At 55.3% G+C, this 19,748-nt stretch overlaps 1 protein-coding gene across 8 annotated transcripts in view; it reads right to left on the reverse strand.

Moving 5' to 3' along the window:
* Positions 1-19,748, reverse strand: part of DENND1A (DENN domain containing 1A) — a 490,983-nt gene that overhangs the window by 16,209 nt on the left and 455,026 nt on the right. For 6 of the 8 annotated variants that reach the window (XM_036022196.1, XM_028530073.2, XM_036022197.1 and 3 more), the window contains 2 exons: positions 8,946-9,005; positions 2,821-2,909 (listed from right to left, as the gene is read on the reverse strand). In XM_036022196.1, the coding sequence (XP_035878089.1) occupies positions 2,821-2,909; positions 8,946-9,005 (149 nt within the window). The remainder of the gene's footprint in view (positions 1-2,820; positions 2,910-8,945; positions 9,006-19,748) is intronic. The other 2 variants (XM_036022199.1, XM_036022195.1) reach the window with 1 other exon arrangement.

Consider the following 19,748-nt stretch of genomic DNA (forward strand, 5'->3'; position numbering starts at 1 on the left):
TTGATTCAGGAAGAAAATCTGACATAGGAGAAAATTTCATTTTGGGAAAATTCAAGTCTATGAGAGTCAGCACAGGGACTCCCTTTAAAAGCTTCTTTTCAAAACCCCATGTGGCTCACATCTAGGAGCTACGAATGGGTTCAGAGAGGACCGATGGACATCGTCTGGGGGGAAGAAACGGACTACAGTGGATAGACTGGCCAGAGCGCTGGCGGCCGACGCTCGTGGGCCGCTCGCGGGCCTCGATGAACTCCAGGCGCTGAGCAGCCTGCCGCCGCGGCTGCAGAGGCCGTCGTCTTCTCCACCGGCTCCCTCTCGCTGTCCGCCGAGGCGGTTGTTTCATGGGCTCCCCGGAAGGGAGGGCTGGGGCAAGAAGTCGGGAGGACCGAGTCCCTTCCTCCACTTCAAAGACCCTGCATCTCTCTCTGTCACCCAAATCCTCTACGTTTCTGATGCACTTAGATATTCCCAGTGGAGGCGACAATCTGTGGTTCAAGGACGTCCGGGCTGGATCAGAGGGCCCGGCGCCGATCGTGGGCCCAGAAGGAAGCGCCCGCAGCAGAGGCCCACGGGGATCCGGCTCCTGCCCGCCAGCTTGCCTTCCTGTGTCTCCCAGCACGACGCCGACAGACAGGGGGAGATGGCTTCTTTCCTCCCCAGAACAATATTTTATGAGGAGTCTGTTTTACTAAAATATTTTCCGCTGGATGCTTCCTGTGTTTCGGAACTTGGTACTGCCAGCTGGAGCCGATGACAGCTGCGACAAACACGCCCGAGTGCGGTTGTGACGTGGCGTGCGGGAGTGGAGGAGCGCAGCATGGCGGGGGACGGCGCAGGCAGAGGCGCAGGAGAACGCCCGGGTTGGACCAGAAACGTCACTGGCACGGTGGGAGGGCAGCCCCACCCCCGCCACGAGAGAAATGTGAGCAGCAAGTCTTGGAATGATGTCCTCCTGACCTGTGACGCATGGTCCCAGAGAACCCACCATTCGTCTTCCGTCACTGCCCGAGTGCCAGCCCCCCAAAGCCCCTGTGCTCCCAGCGGCTCATCTCGACCCCACGCATTTCCTAACGGAAACCTAGAACGAGGCGCACTGTGAAAGCAACGAACAGTGATGCCCATGCACTTCCGGTCACAACCAGGAAGACGGCGTTACCAGACACTGGCTCTCAGGCACGCTCTGGAGGCCTCCCCTGTCACCAGGCTGGCAGAGCGAAAACAAACACGACTGGGAAGCCCAGCCTCTCACTGGGACCCTGGCCCAGGGTTAGACGGGGGACGCGCGTCCGCAGAATGCGCAGTGGTGTCGGTCTGGGGTTCTTCTGTGCGGCGCAGGGGTCGTCTGTCTGGGTTTGCCCTGCAATGTCTGCAGGCCCGTGGCCCTGTACTGCAGTGGGTGGCTCAAAGGTTTAGCCCAGATTTAAAGTGGTGGCTTTAAAGGAAAGTGACGGATTTCATCCCCCTAAGGAGAAATCTTTAGGGCCGGAGGAACTCTGAAGCCATGCAGCATTTCCTCCACAAGGGGGCAATCACAATCCATGCCTGTCAGGGCCAGGGACCTGTTCCGCAATATTCCTACCATCCTATTATCAGAGCAAAAGTTAAACTTACACTCAACTCCAGGAGTCCCCTCTTCCAGAGTGCATAGCCAAGCATCTCCCAAGACAGACAGACAGACGGACGGACAGACAGACGGACACACGCACGGTCTCCTACAGCTTTCTGGGCCAGGTGCGGGGGCTGCCTGGGTAGGCTGGTTTCCATATGCCCCGACAGTGTCAAGCAACACGGCACCGTGAACCAGAGAACCCGGGGGCGCTGGGGCCCACCGTGTCCTGGGTCAGGCCACAGTGCGCCATTTCAGAACCATGTCTTCCCTCGGCGCCTTTTCTGGCAGGGCCCGCGGTCTCCCTGAACTGCTTTCCCTGAGAACCCTTCTGAGGGTGCCCCCTCTTCACCCAAGGGACTTCAGGGTCCTTGAGGCAATGTTTTCAGTTTCCCAAAGTAACCCGCCTGATATTGACTCAAGTACTTTTTCGAGGAATCACAGAAAGCCAGGGTGTGTCTGAGCAGAGCCCAAGGGCTGCGCGCCTAGGGGACAAAGGGAAGCAGTGCAGCCCTCTGATGGAAGAGGTGGTCCCTTCTGGGTGGGGGCCCCCGCAGCTTTAAGCTTCGCCCCATCCAGGCAGCTCTCGGGCCGCTGCTCCCGTACCTGCCTCAGCAGTCGCCTCATCTACCCAACATGCACCCGGCACGTGACCCTCAGGTGAGTCCTGTGCTAGGTGTAAACCCCGGTGCCTGGCCAGGGACCTCTGGGCTAGGGGAGGTAGAAAAGCAAAGCCAAAGTCATGTCAATGCTACGGCACAGGGGAGTGGAGCGGGGGTGGGGCAGTGGATGGGACAGCCCTGTGGATAAATCTGAGCTCCAGAGGCCTCAAGCACCCCGGGGCCAGGAGGGTGGAGGCCCTCGTTAAGTCACCTCCTTGACCAGGTCCCTAACTCTCCCCCTGACCTTACATCTCAGCATCAGAAAAGGCCTGGAACCTTCTTCTGAGCCTGCCTGGGTACGTTTTGGGCATCGGCGCTCCAACTGCAGCCCAGGTGGCTGGCTCTCTGGCCTCTGGGGCCCCCCACTGGTGTGACACCCACCAGCAGAAGCGGACACTGAAGATCCAGCCCTGCTCCTGACCGGCCCCTTTGTGAGGCACCCGTGCCGGGCTCCAGGGAAGACTTTCCCCGGCCGGGCTGCAGCGTGGGCCCCACGAGGTGCTGGCCCACGGGTCCAGCAGACAGAGGGGAGGGGGGCCGTGGGGTACTCACTGCTCAGGGCTCGGCACAGACGTCCTCCGGCCTTCCACCGAGATGTTGCTCTTCGGTCTCCTGACGACATGTGGACGGGGAGCGCGCACCTGGAATGGGCACAGGGGAGAGTCCCCAGGAAGGAGTGAGTTGGAAAAGCCATACAGGAACTTTCTAAAGTTTCAGAGAAGTGGCCCCAAAATGAATGTGGGGGAATCGGCACTGTACGGGCTATCAAGGTTCTGTTTATCTGGAAACACTGCTGTTGAATGTGCAGCTGACACGTGAACTGGAACGTGGCCCCTCAAACGGGAGTAGGTTTTCTGAAAGGCGTGGTTTCCTCACCCGCAGAGAGCGGGGGGCAGCTCCCCTGTCTCCCTGCAGGGCTGTCGTGAAGGTTCGGAGAGGTTCTGTCCCCACGGGACCCGGACCAAGGAGGCCCTCCTAGTGCTCATTGCCACTCGCCTTCCTCTAGAACCAGGGACCGGTTTGGTGGCACAGAAAAGGTTTCACGCAGGCTTTGTTTGTAGGGTTCACGTGCTTATTTCATTCTTTTTACCACTGAATTACAAGATGCTTCTTTTCCCCTCTAAATGGGAGGGAGGGGAAGAAAGCAAACAGCACCGGAGAGTGGCATAAACGTCACCTTCACTCCCCAGGGCATCCTGTGTGGCCCCCAGCAGGGCCCGGCCTGGACTCCGCACACACCTTCGTAGCCTACAGCTGGGCTTCAGTGGCAAGATGGGTTTGGGGTTCTGTTTTTGCCCTGACCCAACACCCCTGAAAGCCAAGGCGAAGGCTCATAGAAAAGACACCCTCTCCCCAGCGGAGCTCATGATGGGAGTCAGGCTGAGAATTTCTAGACGCCCCTTGAAGGATACTCATTTGGTGTAATCAACGTTACACGGCTTTAAATTTGGCACCATCATCTCCAAACATTTCCAGTGCCGGAGGGGACCGGGAGAGAGCTAAGCTAAGACAGGCTACCTGTGGGTTTCACTGCCGATAAAAATACCGAGTATCCAGTGCGGGGGGCTTGCTCTCTCTCTGCAGCTGAGGGACCAAGCGGGAAATGCCATCATGGCTGAGGTTCTCGGACAGGACAGGGAAGGGGACATGCAAACTCCGTTTCCTACCTGCCCTCTTCTCTGAATGCCACCCCCACGTGATCTGTGGGCAACACAGCACAACGGCTTAGGCACGCAGGTCACAGAAGTTGGCTGCATAAAAGACGAGTCTTTATAGAGTCTAACCAGGCCTCCCAGTTTCTGCACCTCTGATCTAACCAAAGTTTTTCCCGTGGATTGGCCAGTCTGATCTCAGCCTCCTCTGGCAACTGAGAGATGTGGCAAAAAACAAAACGGAACAAAAAAACCCCGAATGCATCCCGCCAAACTTGCTATCTTCTTCTGTGGAGCTACTGTGAAGCTCCACTGACTTTTATTAGGCACACAGTGGGGCTCCATAAATGCTCCCCTTGCTTCTCTGGGGGCTTGTCAATAACAAAAGGAAGCCGGGGTGGGGCGACTCTGACTTTGGAGACTTGATTTGTGATGGCCTTACCCTGGCCTAGCTCCCTGCTCAGTGTCTGGTATTCGAGTGGTCACTCAGCAAGATTTTTAGAAGCAAATGAGCACTGCTGCCTGGAACCCAGGCAATGCATAATAGTGTTGCTGTTATTACCATTGTTATTAGCGCAGCGCCCTGCAGCAGACACCCAGCCACCATTTGCTGGGTACACGAGTGGATATGCCCCCACCCATTCTAACAGTGCACTGCTTTTCTGGACTAGAGCCAGAGGCAGCTAGTAAACAGGGATCACCTGGCTGGAACGCTCCCCAGACTTCTCTCCACAAAGGCGGGGTACTGTTGGGGCGAGGGAGTGACTCTGCCCTGCCCCCGGGGGTGCTGGGGTGGGGGATTCAGGAGAGGGCAGACATCAAGGCCTGTCAGCCTGTCCTTGCACATGGCCGCTCCTTGCTACAATAAAGGAGGGTTAGGAATGTGAACTTGTGGCTGAAATGGAGGGATTAAGTTTGTGGCAACCTCAACTGAACTTGCAACGTGGTGAAACATGGGGAAAAAGAACAACAGAGCTAATTAGACGAGCTGAGCTGTCAGAGTGCCGCTGAATGGCTCAGCGCCAACAAACAAAAGGAATGGGCTGGCAATCAGCAGGATCGATGGAGAAGACTGCTTCATTAGGGATGATAAAACAGACAGAGCAGGAGAGGGGGTGGCGAGGAGGGGAGCACGGAGGCAGGGGGGGCAGGGGAGGGAGAGAAAGGCACCACAGGCCCGGGGACAGTCAGTCACCCACACCGGTACAGTCACACCCAGAGCTACACATACCTGATTGGCGTGGACAAAGCCAGAGACAAAATTATACTTGCAGACAACCACCCAGAGACGTGCAGAGACCTCGAGATGCCAACATGTACACAGTCTCACAAATACATACTCAAGAGGCACACACACGAGGCAAAGACACACGCACCAATCTCTCTCTCTCTCTCTCTCATACACACACACACACACACATGGCCTCAGAACTACAGTTAGAGCCACACCAAGGCAGACACACAGATACAAAATGGTTTAATTAAGCCCGAATCACAAGATGATGCAGACAACGGGCCTGTCATATTTCAGCGATCACATCCGTCTTTCTGGGGTGCTTAGGAAAGGCGGGGGCTGGGGCCGAGGGAAGAAACCACATGCACAACAGTGCCTGCCTGGCCCCGCCAGTGTTAGGATCCCAGCAGCGCCAGGGGAGAAAATGCTAAACAGGGATTTTGAGCTCTGTTCAAGGGGACTTGAGGGGAAAGTTGGGAAACCAGCCAATTCCCCACCGGATTTAAAACCTGAGAAATCTAAGTCGGCAGGGTTAAATGTGTATTGAATACAAAAGCACTGAGTACATTTGATTTTGATGGTGAGCAAGAAATAATAAATACAGAGCTTATAAAGCACTTCACATGCAACCGACCACAGCCTGCCTCTCCCCCGCACGCCCCAGCCCACTCCCCTTGGTCCACCAGACACTGGCAAGGCTTTCTTCTGCTCTCGCCTTTTTCTATTTTTAAAAAGAAAATCTAAGCCCTCTAGTAACATCTGAACTCCAGCCACAGGTGCCAGGCTACAAAGCCCCTTCCAGAAAGGCTGAGTGGCTAGCCTCTGGGCTCCTGCCAGCCTGGGCCGAGGGCTACACTCCTGCCCAGGAGGCTTGCAGATGGGTGACCCAGCAAAGCCCAGCTGGGGCCAGTGACTTGTGACACAGGAGCTTGTTGGATTGCCCTCTCTGAGGCCCTCAGGGGCTCTGTACCCCACGCCTTCCGGGTCTGCCCCCAGTATGCAGTGGTGTCCACTGGACGTGTTTGCGTGACTGCATTCGGAGTAAACAGACCCTGGGGCACTGGGGACCACAGCTTCCAGAAAGCACAAACCTTCCAGGATTCCCAAATTAGTCCCACAGTGACCCTGCTTGGCAGAAGGTGTCCAGTTGGCAGAAGTTGAGTGTATGTGCCCACTTCATGCCAGGGACTGTGCCAGGCACCATCTGCATACGACTTCATCACCTTCACCAGGCAGTTGTTGTTCAGCCCATTTTCCAGATGATGAAACTAAGGCTCAGAGAAGATCAGCACCTTGCCCAAGTCACAGCCAGGTAGTGGCCCAGCTGCGACTCAAACCAGGGCAGGCCTTTCTGACTTCCATGCCCACGAGAACTGGTTCTGCCAGCATCCTGCCTCTTGAGTGCACTGTAACCCAAGGCAACTAGTCACCTCCCGCCCCGGCACAGCGGCAGGCTTTTCCCTCTCGAGGCCGTGCTTGCATGCCTACCCCCTCAGTGCTAGAGGACGTGGTCCCCTCCGTGCCCCCACGCTGCACAAGTCCCCGCACTGGCAAGGCAGCAGAGCCCACGGGCACTGTCTCCAGTACCTGAGGTTACCAAGGAGGGCAACCCTGACCTGTTGCTGCTGTGTGCTGCTTTCTAGGAGTCCCTGCCTGCCTCGGGTCCCGGTCTCTCCCGGGAATTCTGAGCGCTGCCCACCTGGTGACCGTGGCTTAAGGAGAGGCTGCTCGGTGAGGCGCGAGGAGAGGCAGCGCACAGACTGGCCTGGGCTCAAAGGCCAGCTGGCTTGGGCTCCTACCGTCTCTGGGGGCTCAGCTGCAAGTGGGGAAACAGCATCTGCCTACTATGGGCTGGTGGAAAAACAAACAATTATGCGAGTGCCTAGCACAGTCCCAGGCACGTAAAAAACGCTCAACGAATGTTAATACTCTTCACTTCTGCATCCCTGCCAGGGCCTGACACTGCCTTAAAGATTCCACAGATGCCCAGCTGGACAATGGTTATTTTTCCCTCAATGGAAGCTCTGCTCTGTTCTTTATACGAGGGTGAACTCCATGGAAATGGAGATGGGGGCTATGCTGGAAAGACCGTGGCTTCTAGGGTCTGTGACGCCTATCTGTAGTCAGGGGACGTGGGCAAGGTCACCAAGCACCAGTTTTCTCTTCTTCAACCTGGGGGGAGACAGTGCCTGTGTCAGAGCGACTGTAAGGTCCAACTAGACGATGATGTGCCTAAGCATGATGTGCTGACTAGGAAAACCCTAGGCAAGTGGTGGTTATTAAGAAACCACATCCTTCCTTAGAGGCTGTAAGATTTAAGGGCCTGTTAGGAAGATTAAGAACTGCTACTGTGTGCCAGGCACTGTGCTAGGAGCTTTACAACGTCATCCACAAAACCCTCTGCGAGTGGGGTATGTTACAGAGAGACAGTGAGGCTCAGAGCACTTCAGCACCTGCCCCTCGTCATGCAGCTTCGGCACTCAAGTCCAGCTCTGTCTACGCCCCAAGTCTATGTTGCAGACGACTGTACGAAACTGTCACTGAACCACACAAGGCCTGGCCCAGAAGGGGCTGCCTGTCCCCCAAACTGGTCTCTTTGAGCTGCTTGTGCCTTCCTCCCAATGACAGCGAGTGGAAATACCCCGGCCCCTTGACAGCCGTGCCAACCACCATCTGGGTGGGCGACGGGACAGGCCCATCCTGACTACTGCAGGTGAAGGCGTCCGAATGCCCCAGCCTCCACCCTGGCCCTCTATCTCCCACACACGGTAGGGAACGGAAGGAAGAAAACACCCTGGAACTTTCCTACATCCACCCAGAGAGCAGCCAGCCAGCCAATGCTGGGTGTGTGCTCCAAAGATTAAAAACAGACAGCTCAGCCTGGCCACCTGCACCCCACGGCCTCCACGCTTGCCACAAGACGGATTTGGACACGTGCACTGGAGGGGGGCTGCGACACCCACTGGTGGGAAACCCTGATCACAACCAGGTGGCAACCTGACCCCTTTGCTTGGCTGCAGCAGTGGCTGCCGTGAACAACGGACTCTTCTCTTGGTACACGGCCCTCATCGAATGGTCCTGGCAAGTTCCCTGCTTGAGAGGAACCTGCTAAAGTGATTATGCCTTGGCACGGCCAAAGTCTGAGCTTATAAGGCAAATGACTTCACTGAGGCTGAATTTGGGACCCACACACTATTTTTCCACAGCATTTCTCTGAAAAACACAGATGGGTCTCCTTCTTTTGCCTAACCCCTTGCCAGGTGTTGGTGGGTTTGCCGCACGTCATCACGTGGGGAACTGAGCGCCAGGTGAGGCCCGCCAGAGGAGGAGCACCTGTCCCCACCTGTGCCGCGCCACGTTCTTGGGGTGGAGCCTCGGCCCCTGGGAGGGAAGTCGAGGGAATTGCCAAACCCCGATCTGGTGGAACTGAGACCGCCGCCGCTGGACTTTGTGAGAAGAGGCGGTTGGGGCAAGGCTTGGAAGCTCATGGGCTAAAACCACGGCTCAGCCTAAGAGGTCTGCTCCAGTGCAGCACGCACGGCAAACACACAACACGACCCCCGCAACCTCCAGCTCTGACCTGCAAGTCCCTGAACTGCTTCACCAAAAGGAGAGAGAAGCCCAGAAAATGCAAGTTCGGGTTCATGCCACGCAGACAGGGAAGCTGGAAACCCCAAACCCCAGTTTTCTTTTGCAAGGCAGCTGAATTCAAACTCCAGAGGAGGTTTAGTCAGGCGGGGACAGCGGCCCAGGCAATGTTAGGAGGGAGGGCAGAACCACTGGCTACTCACGGGCCTCGAGCGCTGTATCTTGGGAGGCGGCGGGCGAGTAGGACGGGAGAGTCTTTGTGGCTGTATCAAAGCGAAACTTAAAACATCAGTACACATGGAGATGGTTTGATGCATTTGCACACACCATTTGCACACACAGCTCAAGAGTAAGCACCCAGTCCCCAAGCCATAGCCCGAGGTCTGCCCTGGACGCCACCTGCTCCCCACCCTTGTATCAGCCGGCAAGGTCTCTGGGCACATTCCATCCCTGAGACCCTCCCTTCTGCTAATTTCTTCTTTCTAGCCTCGCCCTTGCCTGGGTTGTCTCCGGCCATTCTCCACACAGGCCAAGGGGGATCTTCTGAAGTGCAATATGACCACGTCACACCCCAGCGTGGAGACCTCTGCCGCATGCCCCACCCTGCCTGCCCCCTGTCCTCAGGTGACGGCGCAACAAAGCTCTTGGCTAGCATGCCAAATTGGCTTCTGCGGTGGCGCACGCAGACCCTTCCCACCCATGCTTACCTGCGCAGACCCCTACAGACTCTGGGTTCTCATGCCTTGTTCCCTGCCTGCCCTCTGGGTGAGGGAGATGACCTGCCTGGCCCTGATCTGCCTGGCAGACACTCGCTTGTCTTTTAAGACTGCGCCCGGGTCAGGTGCTCCCTGCTACATGGGACTTACCACGAACAGGCAGTATCTGCCCCATGTCCCATTATCTTTCCTTTAAAGAAATCTTATTGTTCATTGAGGTGACACTGATGAATAGAGTAAAATTATAGAGGTTTCAAAGTACACATCTGTTAATACATCATCGGTACACACAGCATTGTGTGTTCACTATCCAAAGTCCAGTCTCCTTCCGTCACCACGTATTTGACCCCACTACTCTTCAAATGTTCAAGTCCTTGTGCCTAGGCAAAAAATAGGTGGTCAATGGATGTCTGATGAACAAATGACATTTGTACAAAATGCTCGGCTTTTGAAATCAGGATCTGAATAAAAAACAATAGAGCACAGACTTCTTGGCTCTACTCTCAAGCCCTTTATCTTGAGTTCAGCTTTGTCCTTTCGACAGCCTGCCCCTCTGACGCCCTGACCAGGGTGGGAGATGGGTAGGCAGAATCAGGAGAAGAAAAGCCCCCAGGATGGAGACCTGGGCCCTCAGCAGATCCTGCGGGGGCCTCCACTGGCTTCCTGCCCACTCAACCACATGGTTTAGGAAAGGACATCATTATTCGACAAAGTCTAGGCACGCAGTGCCCGCTTCAGGGGCCGGTGGCCACATGTGGCGAGTCGGAACTAAGACATGCTGTAAGGTCAAAACACACTGGATTTCAGAGGGTTGGTTTGAAAAAAGAATGCAGAATATTGCAGCAACTTTTAGTAATGGTTACGTGTTGACATGCAAGTATTTTGGATATTTGGGTTAAATACATTAGAATTCTACAAGTGACTCGCACGAGTGGCTCTGTGACACTTCACTGGGACGGTGCTTTAGAGCTTCGGCTGTTTGGAGGGACCTTGCAGATTGCAAACCTGCCTCACCCCTCACTCTCTAAGCCTGGCTCCTGGAGGGGAGGGGCTGTGTCTCCAGGGCCCAGGATCCCTGCACGGGCCTATCAGAGGGGCCTGAGGGGAACTGAGAGCTCATCTGGATAGAACGAGAGGGTGGCTTCCCAGATGCTGTGCATCAGTGGGAACGTGGGCCAGCCCATGCTCGATGAGCCTTCTTCAGTTGGAGGCCGTCCGGGGTGCAGCACGCCACCCGCTGAGCCTCCCAACTCACACAGCTCATCAGGGCAAAAGCAGAGGGCGGGGAATGGGAGCCGCCCTCCACAGGTGCACAGGCCACTGCCCTTCGCCACACAGCTCGCTCTCACACACAGTTCCCTCCCCATCTGCTACCCTGCGCTCGGCCCTCTACTTCTCCAGCCCTGTGACCCTCATCACCTATGACCTGGACACGTCCCTTCTCGCTGGCAGGGGTGGCAGTGTGATAGAGTGCTCAGGAGGCAGCCTCTGCAGGCACACAGTCTCAGACTGAACTGCGGCCCCCTACTTGCCCTCCGGGTTCCTCTGGGACAGTGGGTTTAACCATCCCAGCCTCATCGGCACCCGTAGGTAACGGCACTCCCCACCCGAGGGGGCTGTGGGGAAGACTCAGTGAGATGATGCTCACCACGGTCTCTCACAACGCTGCCAAGAGACATCAGCAACAATCACATGAGCAGGTTTCCCTGCCTCCCAATCCATCTTCCACACTTGTTCCATAGCGGACTTAAACAAAACAGCACACACCCTATCGTGTCACTTGCCATCTTAAATCATCTCGGTGGAAGGCTGGCGTCTCCCGAGGTGTATTCTGAGAATCACCATTCGGGGGATGCACTGTATGAAGGGAGGAAAGGAGGTTTCCAGCCAGACGAGTCTGGGAAACGCTGGCACTGTCTTGTTCCTCTTGGAGACTCACGACGACTGTTGGCACCACAAAGGGAGTCGTTGCAACAAAAAATCCACCCTGAACAGGCAAAACCCTATTAACTCCTTTTTTCTTTTTCTTTCTTTCCTTAGAGTCTCGATCTAAACCCTGAAGCTCAGTGTTACTCTTTGCCTTTTTAAGCACGTGCAGCAAAAATTCAGCCCTCTTTTTGGGCCCCTGACCCCGTGTCCTGCCCCACTCTTTGGCCTGGGCACACCTACTGGCTCCACCATGTAGCGATGGAGTGGGACACACAGCTTCCGTACAGTGACATCCTTTGGTGCCCGGTGAGTTTCTGGATACACAAACCCTTGACGGCCCAAGCAGCTTCACAAGTGTTCTTAAAGTGGACAAGAAGATTTGAACCCCTTGGTTTGCATGATTTTACGGGGTTTCTGGGTCAAATGAATAGTGACTGTTTTCAGAGGTCACCTCAGGCTGCTTTTGGGAAGAGATTGCTGCTTTTTTTCTTAGAAGTTCTGTTTCCCTAATTTATTTAAACACAGATTCGCTTTCCCTGTAACACCTGTTAATAACCCCTTGGAAAATGCCACGTACAGTGTTCAAAACCCCCAGATTCTGGGCCCACCCACAAACCTCTGCAGTCTCATCTCCAGCACAGCCTTCCCGCCGCCGTGGCTCCCACGGCCCGCTGGCCCTACTCACCCACGAGCGCTCCCAGAGTGCCTCGTGCATTCTTGTGCTACCATGCTGGTCCCTTTGCCTGGAACACCCGCCCATTTCCTTTCGTCTCATCCTTGGTGCTTATTTGGCCTTGGCTGCCTCAAGCACTGCCTCCCCCAGGAGGCCTTCCCTGTCCTTTTCTGCACGGTGTGGGTCACGTGCACACCTCCGTCCTGCCCAGGTGTATTCAGAGGGCACTGGTTGTAACTACTGGCTCACTAGTCTTATTTCTCTATTTTTCCTTGGGTCTGGTATAACACTAGGTACATAATAGGTGCTCAGCAAATGATCTTTGGCTGAAACTTCCTGGCACAGAGAGAAATTCAACAAATGTTAGTTCTCCAGATCCCGTAATCAGCTAATCTTCCTTTGATTGTCATCAGGGAGTGCTGACTCTTTGGCAATTGAGTTTATAAATGGCAGGAGGGAAGCATCCCCTTGAACACACCCAACCCAGAAGCCAGCAGGGTACACCCGAGGGATTTAAAGACACCAGGGAAGGGTAATATGGCACAAAAGTCCCCAGCGTGACCATGAGGGCCCCACTGCTGTGTGGTTGCCCCTCCTTCCTGGAGGAGGAGCCGCCACGCCACCCTTCCCAAGACAGAGGGGTGGGACGATGGTGCTCTTCCCACTGCTGGATGGGGAGGTGGCTAAATCGGAAGAGCCCTAAAGCAGAAGCAGAGAACAGAGAGGCTGGGGCACTCTGGCACAGAAATCATGTTTACGCAACCCTCAGTGCCCTCGCTGGGTCGAAATGGCTGCACTGACTACTGCTTTTTAAGTGGGCTCAGAAACGCTGGGCCCTGGGCAATCTGTCGCTGAGAAGAGTTCCATCGTATGAGTTATCCGGCCCTTCCTGGGCTGGGCCGTGGTGGGGCTGGGGCTTCCGCGACTGGCACAATCAGCTGCCTTCCGGAAGGTCACGTTTAGTCGGAGAGGAACGATTGATTCCTCCCGTGCACTTTTAAGGAACAACTATTTGGGCCAAGGCACGGGGACTCAGGAGAGGACACATCCTTTATCCTTAAGGAATGTATGGCCTAATGGAATCGAACCTGCATCACAGGAAAATAGCTCCTGTAGAGTACAACAAGTATTTGGGCTAAAACACAGGAAATAAACTTTGGGTTGGAAAGGCATGGATGGGTTCACGTCTCAGCTCTGTCGTTTTCTAGCTGAGTTCAATACTGGTTCTGCCACTTGGGTGAGTTATTTGACCTAAGTCTTAGTTGATTCTTATGTAAAACAGAAATAACTCCTGAGCCACAAGCCCTGGCATGAGGGTGCTCACGGGAGTGCAGGACAGCTGTGTGGAGCTCTGGCCCAGCATCCTGATGGGGAAATGACACCATCCAACGCTCTGTCCTCCCATTGCACCCACAGGTCTTCCCAGGAAAGCCCTGTGGACATGAGGGCCTTGGTTTTCCAAGGGAGTGCACTGTGAGTCAAGCACTACTGAAGGAGACTGGATTTTAATAGTAATCTCTTCTATTTATATGATGTGTTTCCCTTTCAAAGCGTTTCTACTTCTCCTCTTTCCTTTGAGCCTCATATCCCCCGGTGAAGCAAGTCAGAGAATGATTATTCCCCTGCTATAGAGACAGGGAACAGGAGGTGGAGGGACTATCCGAGGTCACAGAGCTAGTAGCAGGAACTGAAATAAGCAGGAATTCGCAGGCATCGTGCTCTGCTTGTCAACCCTGATTTCCAAAGTCATCTGGCATCCTTTCTGACATGGCTTTTCTGGTCCTTGTCCTTTCTGAAGTTAGCCTCTGTTGTGAGAGAAAAGGCTGGCAAGAGAGAATGATGGCCATCCTCCCCTTCCTTATTTGAGCATCCCTTTCTGGTGCTTTCCAGAGGCATGTGATTCCTGTAACGAACGGTGCGGTATGCTCCACACAGGCACGGGGCACACCCATGAACCGCCCTCACAGGGGCCCCACTCTGACGGAGGGGGCAGAGGGTCGCTGGGTCTGTGGAGGTACAAAGGGGGGTCTCCTACCAGATGGGGTGGTAGGGAATTCAGGCGCCCGGCGCAGGGAAACCACTGTGGTCGGACAAGACCAGAGTGAGGGTGAATCTGAAGACAGGGAGGACCTCAGAGTGGCTGGCGGGGGGCACACAATACAGGGTCTGAGCTGTCTAAGAAGTGTGGGCACAGGCAGGAGAGACTGCCACGTCCCTGGGAAAAAAGATGGGTGGGCGTCTAAGGATAGAGCAACCCTCCAGCCACAGAGGCCTGCCCAGGACTCCACATTCTCAACCCCCCACCCCCGGCCAAGAAAGAGACTGCCGGAGGACGTGGACACGAGGTAAGCCTGAAAGTGTGATTGACACGGATGTCCCAGGGAAGGGAGGAACCCTACGGCCTCTGCCTGGCCCTTGGCATTTTTATCTGTCAGCCGCACAGGCCAGGTGAGTATGCTCATTGGATATGAAACCCACATTTATGAGGACAGCATCTGATTTGCAGTTAATTTGTTGATGCAGCAAAACACATCGTTTCCAAAAGGTCAGGAGGGGAAGTCCTGTTGGAATATCAACTTAATTACCTGGGCGGCATGGACGAGCGGGTGCCCCGCACAGGGCTGCTGGGCGGGGAGTGCTCGGCTGCCAGGAGCTGACTTGGGGCAGAGCGCAGCGTGTGCAGGGGGTGGGGCACCCTACACAGTGGGCGGAGCCTTGTCCCTGGTGCCTAACCAGCAATCTTGCTAGCCCAGGGAATCCTCATGCAGGAATGAGGGTCACCACCCCGTTTCACAGATGAGGGAAGGCAAAGACTTCCCCCGAATCACACTGAGCAGCGGATGACAGGCCTTCAGAAGGGGGTCAAGGAGTTCATCTCGAGGTAACTGCAGGCGAGGCAGGGGTCCTGTGATGCATGTGGAAAGGGGCTGGCTGTTTAAGATCCAATGTGGGGATTCACTCGGTCCCCACAGAGGTCACAACTTGGACTATCCCTTCCACATCCTTCGAGATCAGAAGCAGCATCCCTGTGTCACTGCTGGGAAAGCAGGCTTGAGTGGGCTGGGGGCTGAGGGGAGGACAGGTACTACCTACCACCACACAAGTGGAAGGTCCAGGTGAGGGGGGTGACAGCCCAGACCCCAGCCAGGGACGTGGTACAGGGAAGGAGGTAGAACACAGACACCTGAGGCCACAGGGACCCACCAGTTCCACTGAAGGCCCAGCATTGTGCATACAAAGCTTGGGGTGGGGAGGCGGCTGAGGTCCCTGCAGCTTCCCCTTCTGAGGGATGGAAAAGGTGGGGTGTGCTCGAGGGAGGCTGGAGGCATGAGACAGCTGGCCTCGGGGCTGGCCCCCAAGGGGACCTCGGATCCTTTGTGTCTGAACAGTGCTGGGAATTGCCCCCTTCCCATCAGACTCCTGTCTAGCTCACACAGAGGAGGCCCTGCAACCATGGTGGGGGGAAGGGGCTGGATAGCTGCTGGGGATTTCTCTGTCCTGGGGACGGGCCCCAACCAGATACACTGTCAGGAATGAAGAGGGTAAAAGAGAAAATTCACAATTAAACTCTGTCACTGTTTAACGAGGAAAGAGTTCACCTGGTTAATTTTCCTGGCTAGTAGCCACATCAATGCTCTGACCTGGGCATGAAACAGCCCCGGCTGGGAGAAGAAGACAAAGCTTTCTGTGGTTTCACAAAGGGCCTCTGGGCCGGGAGCAAGGCTCCTCTAACTCCTCGGGACTGGAAAGCTGCTATTATGCAAGGTATGGAAATAAAAGAGGGCTTCTTTTGATATGCCTCCAAAAAGGAGTGCATTGAAGCCATATTTGTGTGGAGTGTCTCCTTTGAAATGCCCAACTAGCTCTCTCAGGCACAGCTCTCGCCTGTCCCGACTCCTGTCATTATCTCCAATCCTCTCCGTCCACCTTCAGCAGAGCCGATCCTGCTTGTTGGGGAGGATCAAATGCTTGCCTCTGCTTCCAAGTTTTGGCAAGGACTGCTGGGGAGCGGTGGGCGCTGGTGTCCCACGGTACTTGCTCTGTGCCAACAGCATGGGAGGGCCCTGGGTCCCCAGAGGGGCCCCGAAGCATCTGCAGAGGTAACTCGAAGCTCCAGGCTATTATCTGGAGGGATGCTCTTTGCACGACGCTGCACAGGATGGACTCGCACACAATGGCCGAGGAAGAAGTCTCCATCCTGCCCACGTGGGGTGAGAAGGGGATGCTTCCTCAGAGGAAAGGAGGCTGGAAGGGGCCCTTGTCTTGGAGCACCCTCGACGGGCTGGGTGTTACTCAGAACATCCCATTCAGTCCTCAAACGCTGGAGAGAGGCTCTATCATGGCCCGAGTTCTACAGATGGGGAGAGAGCAGCCTCTCGCCCAGATTTGTACGGCGCGGTGAGGAAGCCAGAGGGGGTGGCCTTCTGTCTACAGTTGTTACAGTCCAAGGGAAGGGGTCCACGTGCCCTGCAACTTGCTGTCCCGAGGCACCGTCTGAGAGGGGGTGCTCAGGGCCGAGGTGGCCCTTGGGCCTGTAAGCCAGCGTCTTTGGAGAGGGCAGGGGCGTGCTTAGGATTCTGTTGTGCCCACAAGTCACCTCGAGAGGCCATTCTCTCAGGCCGGGCCCGGCACTTTCTCTGCAGTGAGTGCTGAGCTGAAGGAGGCGCAGGCTGGGCCTGAAGAGCAGCGCGTTCCTCCCCGATGTTGACAGGAGTAGTATTTTGTAGTGGTGCTGGTTAATTTGTAGTGGCATTTGTGGTTTGAAGCCTTGTCAAGATCCCTGATTACTTCCCGTGCAAGGAGCTCGGCTGACGGGGAAGTTCACATGCTGAACAAAAGCAGCGAGGCAGCTGTGAGGGAAGGCTGCAGGGGGCTGGGTGACCCCAGCCGCTTGGGGGACAGAGGCGGGGGAGGGAGGAGGGCCAGCAGTGGAGTGGGGGAGGGAAGTCTTTTGTTTTTAGTCAGGTGCAGCTGCTGGGTCTGAATAGGTGGCATCCCATTGGTGGCCCGAGGTCGGGCACCAGATGCGGCTGGTGGCCGGACAGGGGCAGGGAGCTTTGCTGACGCATGCCATTCTCTGCCCAGGCAAGAAAGGAGGAGGGTGTGTGCTGCTGCTACCTACACTAGGGTGGTCATCTGGGATGCCATCAAAGGTGCCTGGGTGACATTCCCAGGAGGTGGGGGGTATGAGAAGGGGCTTCCAGATGTTGGGAGAGATGATCTCCCTCTGATACCAGCAGGGGCTACTGTTTTCTGGCACTTACTATGAACCAGGCCCTGTGCTGGGAACAAGACAGGCCAGGTCTCTCGTGATCTCAAAAACCCAGCAGAGAAGGTACAATCCCCATTTGGCAGGTGAAAAACTGAGGCCGACTTGCCCAGGCCTCGCAGCTCACAGGTGGCCGAGCCTGGATCCAAGCCCAGGGATGGCTGACCCCGAAGAAGCCCACACTTGTTCCATCAGCACACAAACCGCAGACCCGATATGCAAACAGCAGGAGGAAGATGCTAAAACCTATCGCTTCGAGACTGAGGGTGCTCCCTCTTCCTGGGGAGTTCCCTGACATCCTCTGAACCTTCCGTCCATTCTGACCACACAGAAAGGTTTCCCTTTGCAGCTGCCTGCACTCCAGCAGGCCATATCCTGACTCGGTGAGGGTTTGCTTAGTGCATTTAAGGGCCAGGGCCAGCTCAGCAAAACCAAGGCTAATTTATCATCTCTGGAATGATGTCCACCCTAACCGTTACAGCACCAGGAAATTAAAGTAAGGATCTTCCCCTGACTTTGCAGTTGTGCAGACAGGATCGCACGGCCACCTCTGGAAAGGGAGTCCAGGGATCACGACAGCCTTCGCACTGTTCTCTCTGCCACCAGGGTCCCCGGGGCCACCTGTATCCTGAGGCGCTGACCATGGCCCTGCAGACAGTCCTCAGCAGGCAGGCCACTTAAGGTTAGCATCTGCCCCACCAGACCCACGTCCCACCCTACCACAAGCAGCTGCTTCATTCTGGCCCCCCCAGTACCCTGCCCTGCCCCTCAAGTACCACTGCCCTTCACAATACACGTGCTTGTCCTGGGCGCCCTCCCTGCACTTGCCTGCTGGTGGACCCTGCTCAGCCCTCAAACCTCTGTCCCTTCCCTGGACACCAGTCCCTCTCTTCCTGGCTTGACGGAGCCGGGCTTCGTTCTGTCTCTCCCCTAATAGTATGGGCTCCTTGATGGTGGTGCTGTGTCTACTTCACATCTGGACCTTTGGCTCTGAGCACGAGACCAGCACTTGGTAAGTGCAAAGTAAATGCTGGCCCGAGACTGTGGAACTAACATCAAATTACCAGTAGGGCCATCGCCCAGCATTTGGCTGATCCAGGCCAACTCGTCATTGTCCCTGTCACTCGAGTCGCTCTGTCCACGAGGATGGCAACTTTTGTGGCATGCTTTGATCAGGAAAAGCCTCCAACCTAGGGGTGTTCTGGTCTAACAGGCTGAGCCCCAGGGCTATCCCAAAGAGCAAGAGACTTTTTGAGTGGAATGCAAAAGTGGGAAGCAATAGGAAGCTTAGATGTGAAATATCCCAAAATTTCCCCAGTGTGTCTGTTAAAGAAAGAGAGTCAGCTTCACTAGACAGAGGGTTTTTTTTTTCTTCTCTTGGAACAAATGGATGGAGAACCTGGTTTTAAAATTCCTGGACCCTGGAATACATTTCTATCTGTGTCAAAGTCTACCCTCCGCCGCCTCAGCAGAGTTTAAAATCCTAGCTAATAGGTTAACAACTGTTTTTCTTCAGCTTCAAATGAAGAATATCAGAAGGTTGGGGGAATATGCAGCTCTCCAATTTGTACGGACTGCACACAGCTCCCTGCAATGTGTGTTTGACAGGACTGACATTTTGTACCGCTGTGAGATGGGAAAACGTGTGACATTTTTATTCATGGTGGCGTACGCCCTTGTAATGATCAGCTCTGGTCGATGTGCTTACCGCAGCAGCCCCGGAGCCCTCGGAGAACAAACAGGAACCCAAGGTGCCAGCAGTTCGACTGCCTTATTAAACACCGCCAGGATCCTAACGAAGACCAACTGCTGGAAAATCTCACTGTCAAATCCTCAAGGACATTGTCAGTGCACAGCTAACTGCATATATTTTTCATTTAAAATACTGAAATCCAGCATTGTGCCATTACAACAGAGGGGAGGGGCGCCCACTCCAGCGGCCATTCTGTCAGCTGCCTCTTCAGAGCTCCAGATGTTAGAGCCAGATGCCCAGTGGGGTTCAGAGCTCAGAAAGGGGCGGCGGAGACAGGAACCGACTCTCTGAAAATGCAGCCCTGCCTTCAGGGTGAAAGGCTGAAAGTTACAGGGCTCTGGTAAGAGTCACTTGGAAAGTCAACCCACTGGTTCCCTGCTGAAGCCAAAGCAAATCTGCATAATTAGAAAGCCGGCCCCACCCTCCAGCCAGCCATCTTCCTGCGGGTACAACCTATTGCATCCTGCAACTTGGTGCTCATCAGCCTTCTGCTTGGCGGCAGACCTTAAGACATCTGTAGGAACACACGGCCACAGTGAGTTCCACACCTTGGCAGAAACGCTGCGTGTCAGGGTGCCCACCTGCAATCTCACCACTTGCCTCAACTCAAAGGCCTCAAGGTCAGTGGGCAGGAGGACCCCCTTCCCTTCAGCGGTCATATCTAAT

Source organism: Phyllostomus discolor, chromosome 3 (genome assembly GCF_004126475.2).
Source record: "Phyllostomus discolor isolate MPI-MPIP mPhyDis1 chromosome 3, mPhyDis1.pri.v3, whole genome shotgun sequence".
In the NCBI taxonomy this organism is placed as follows: Eukaryota; Metazoa; Chordata; class Mammalia; order Chiroptera; family Phyllostomidae; genus Phyllostomus; species Phyllostomus discolor.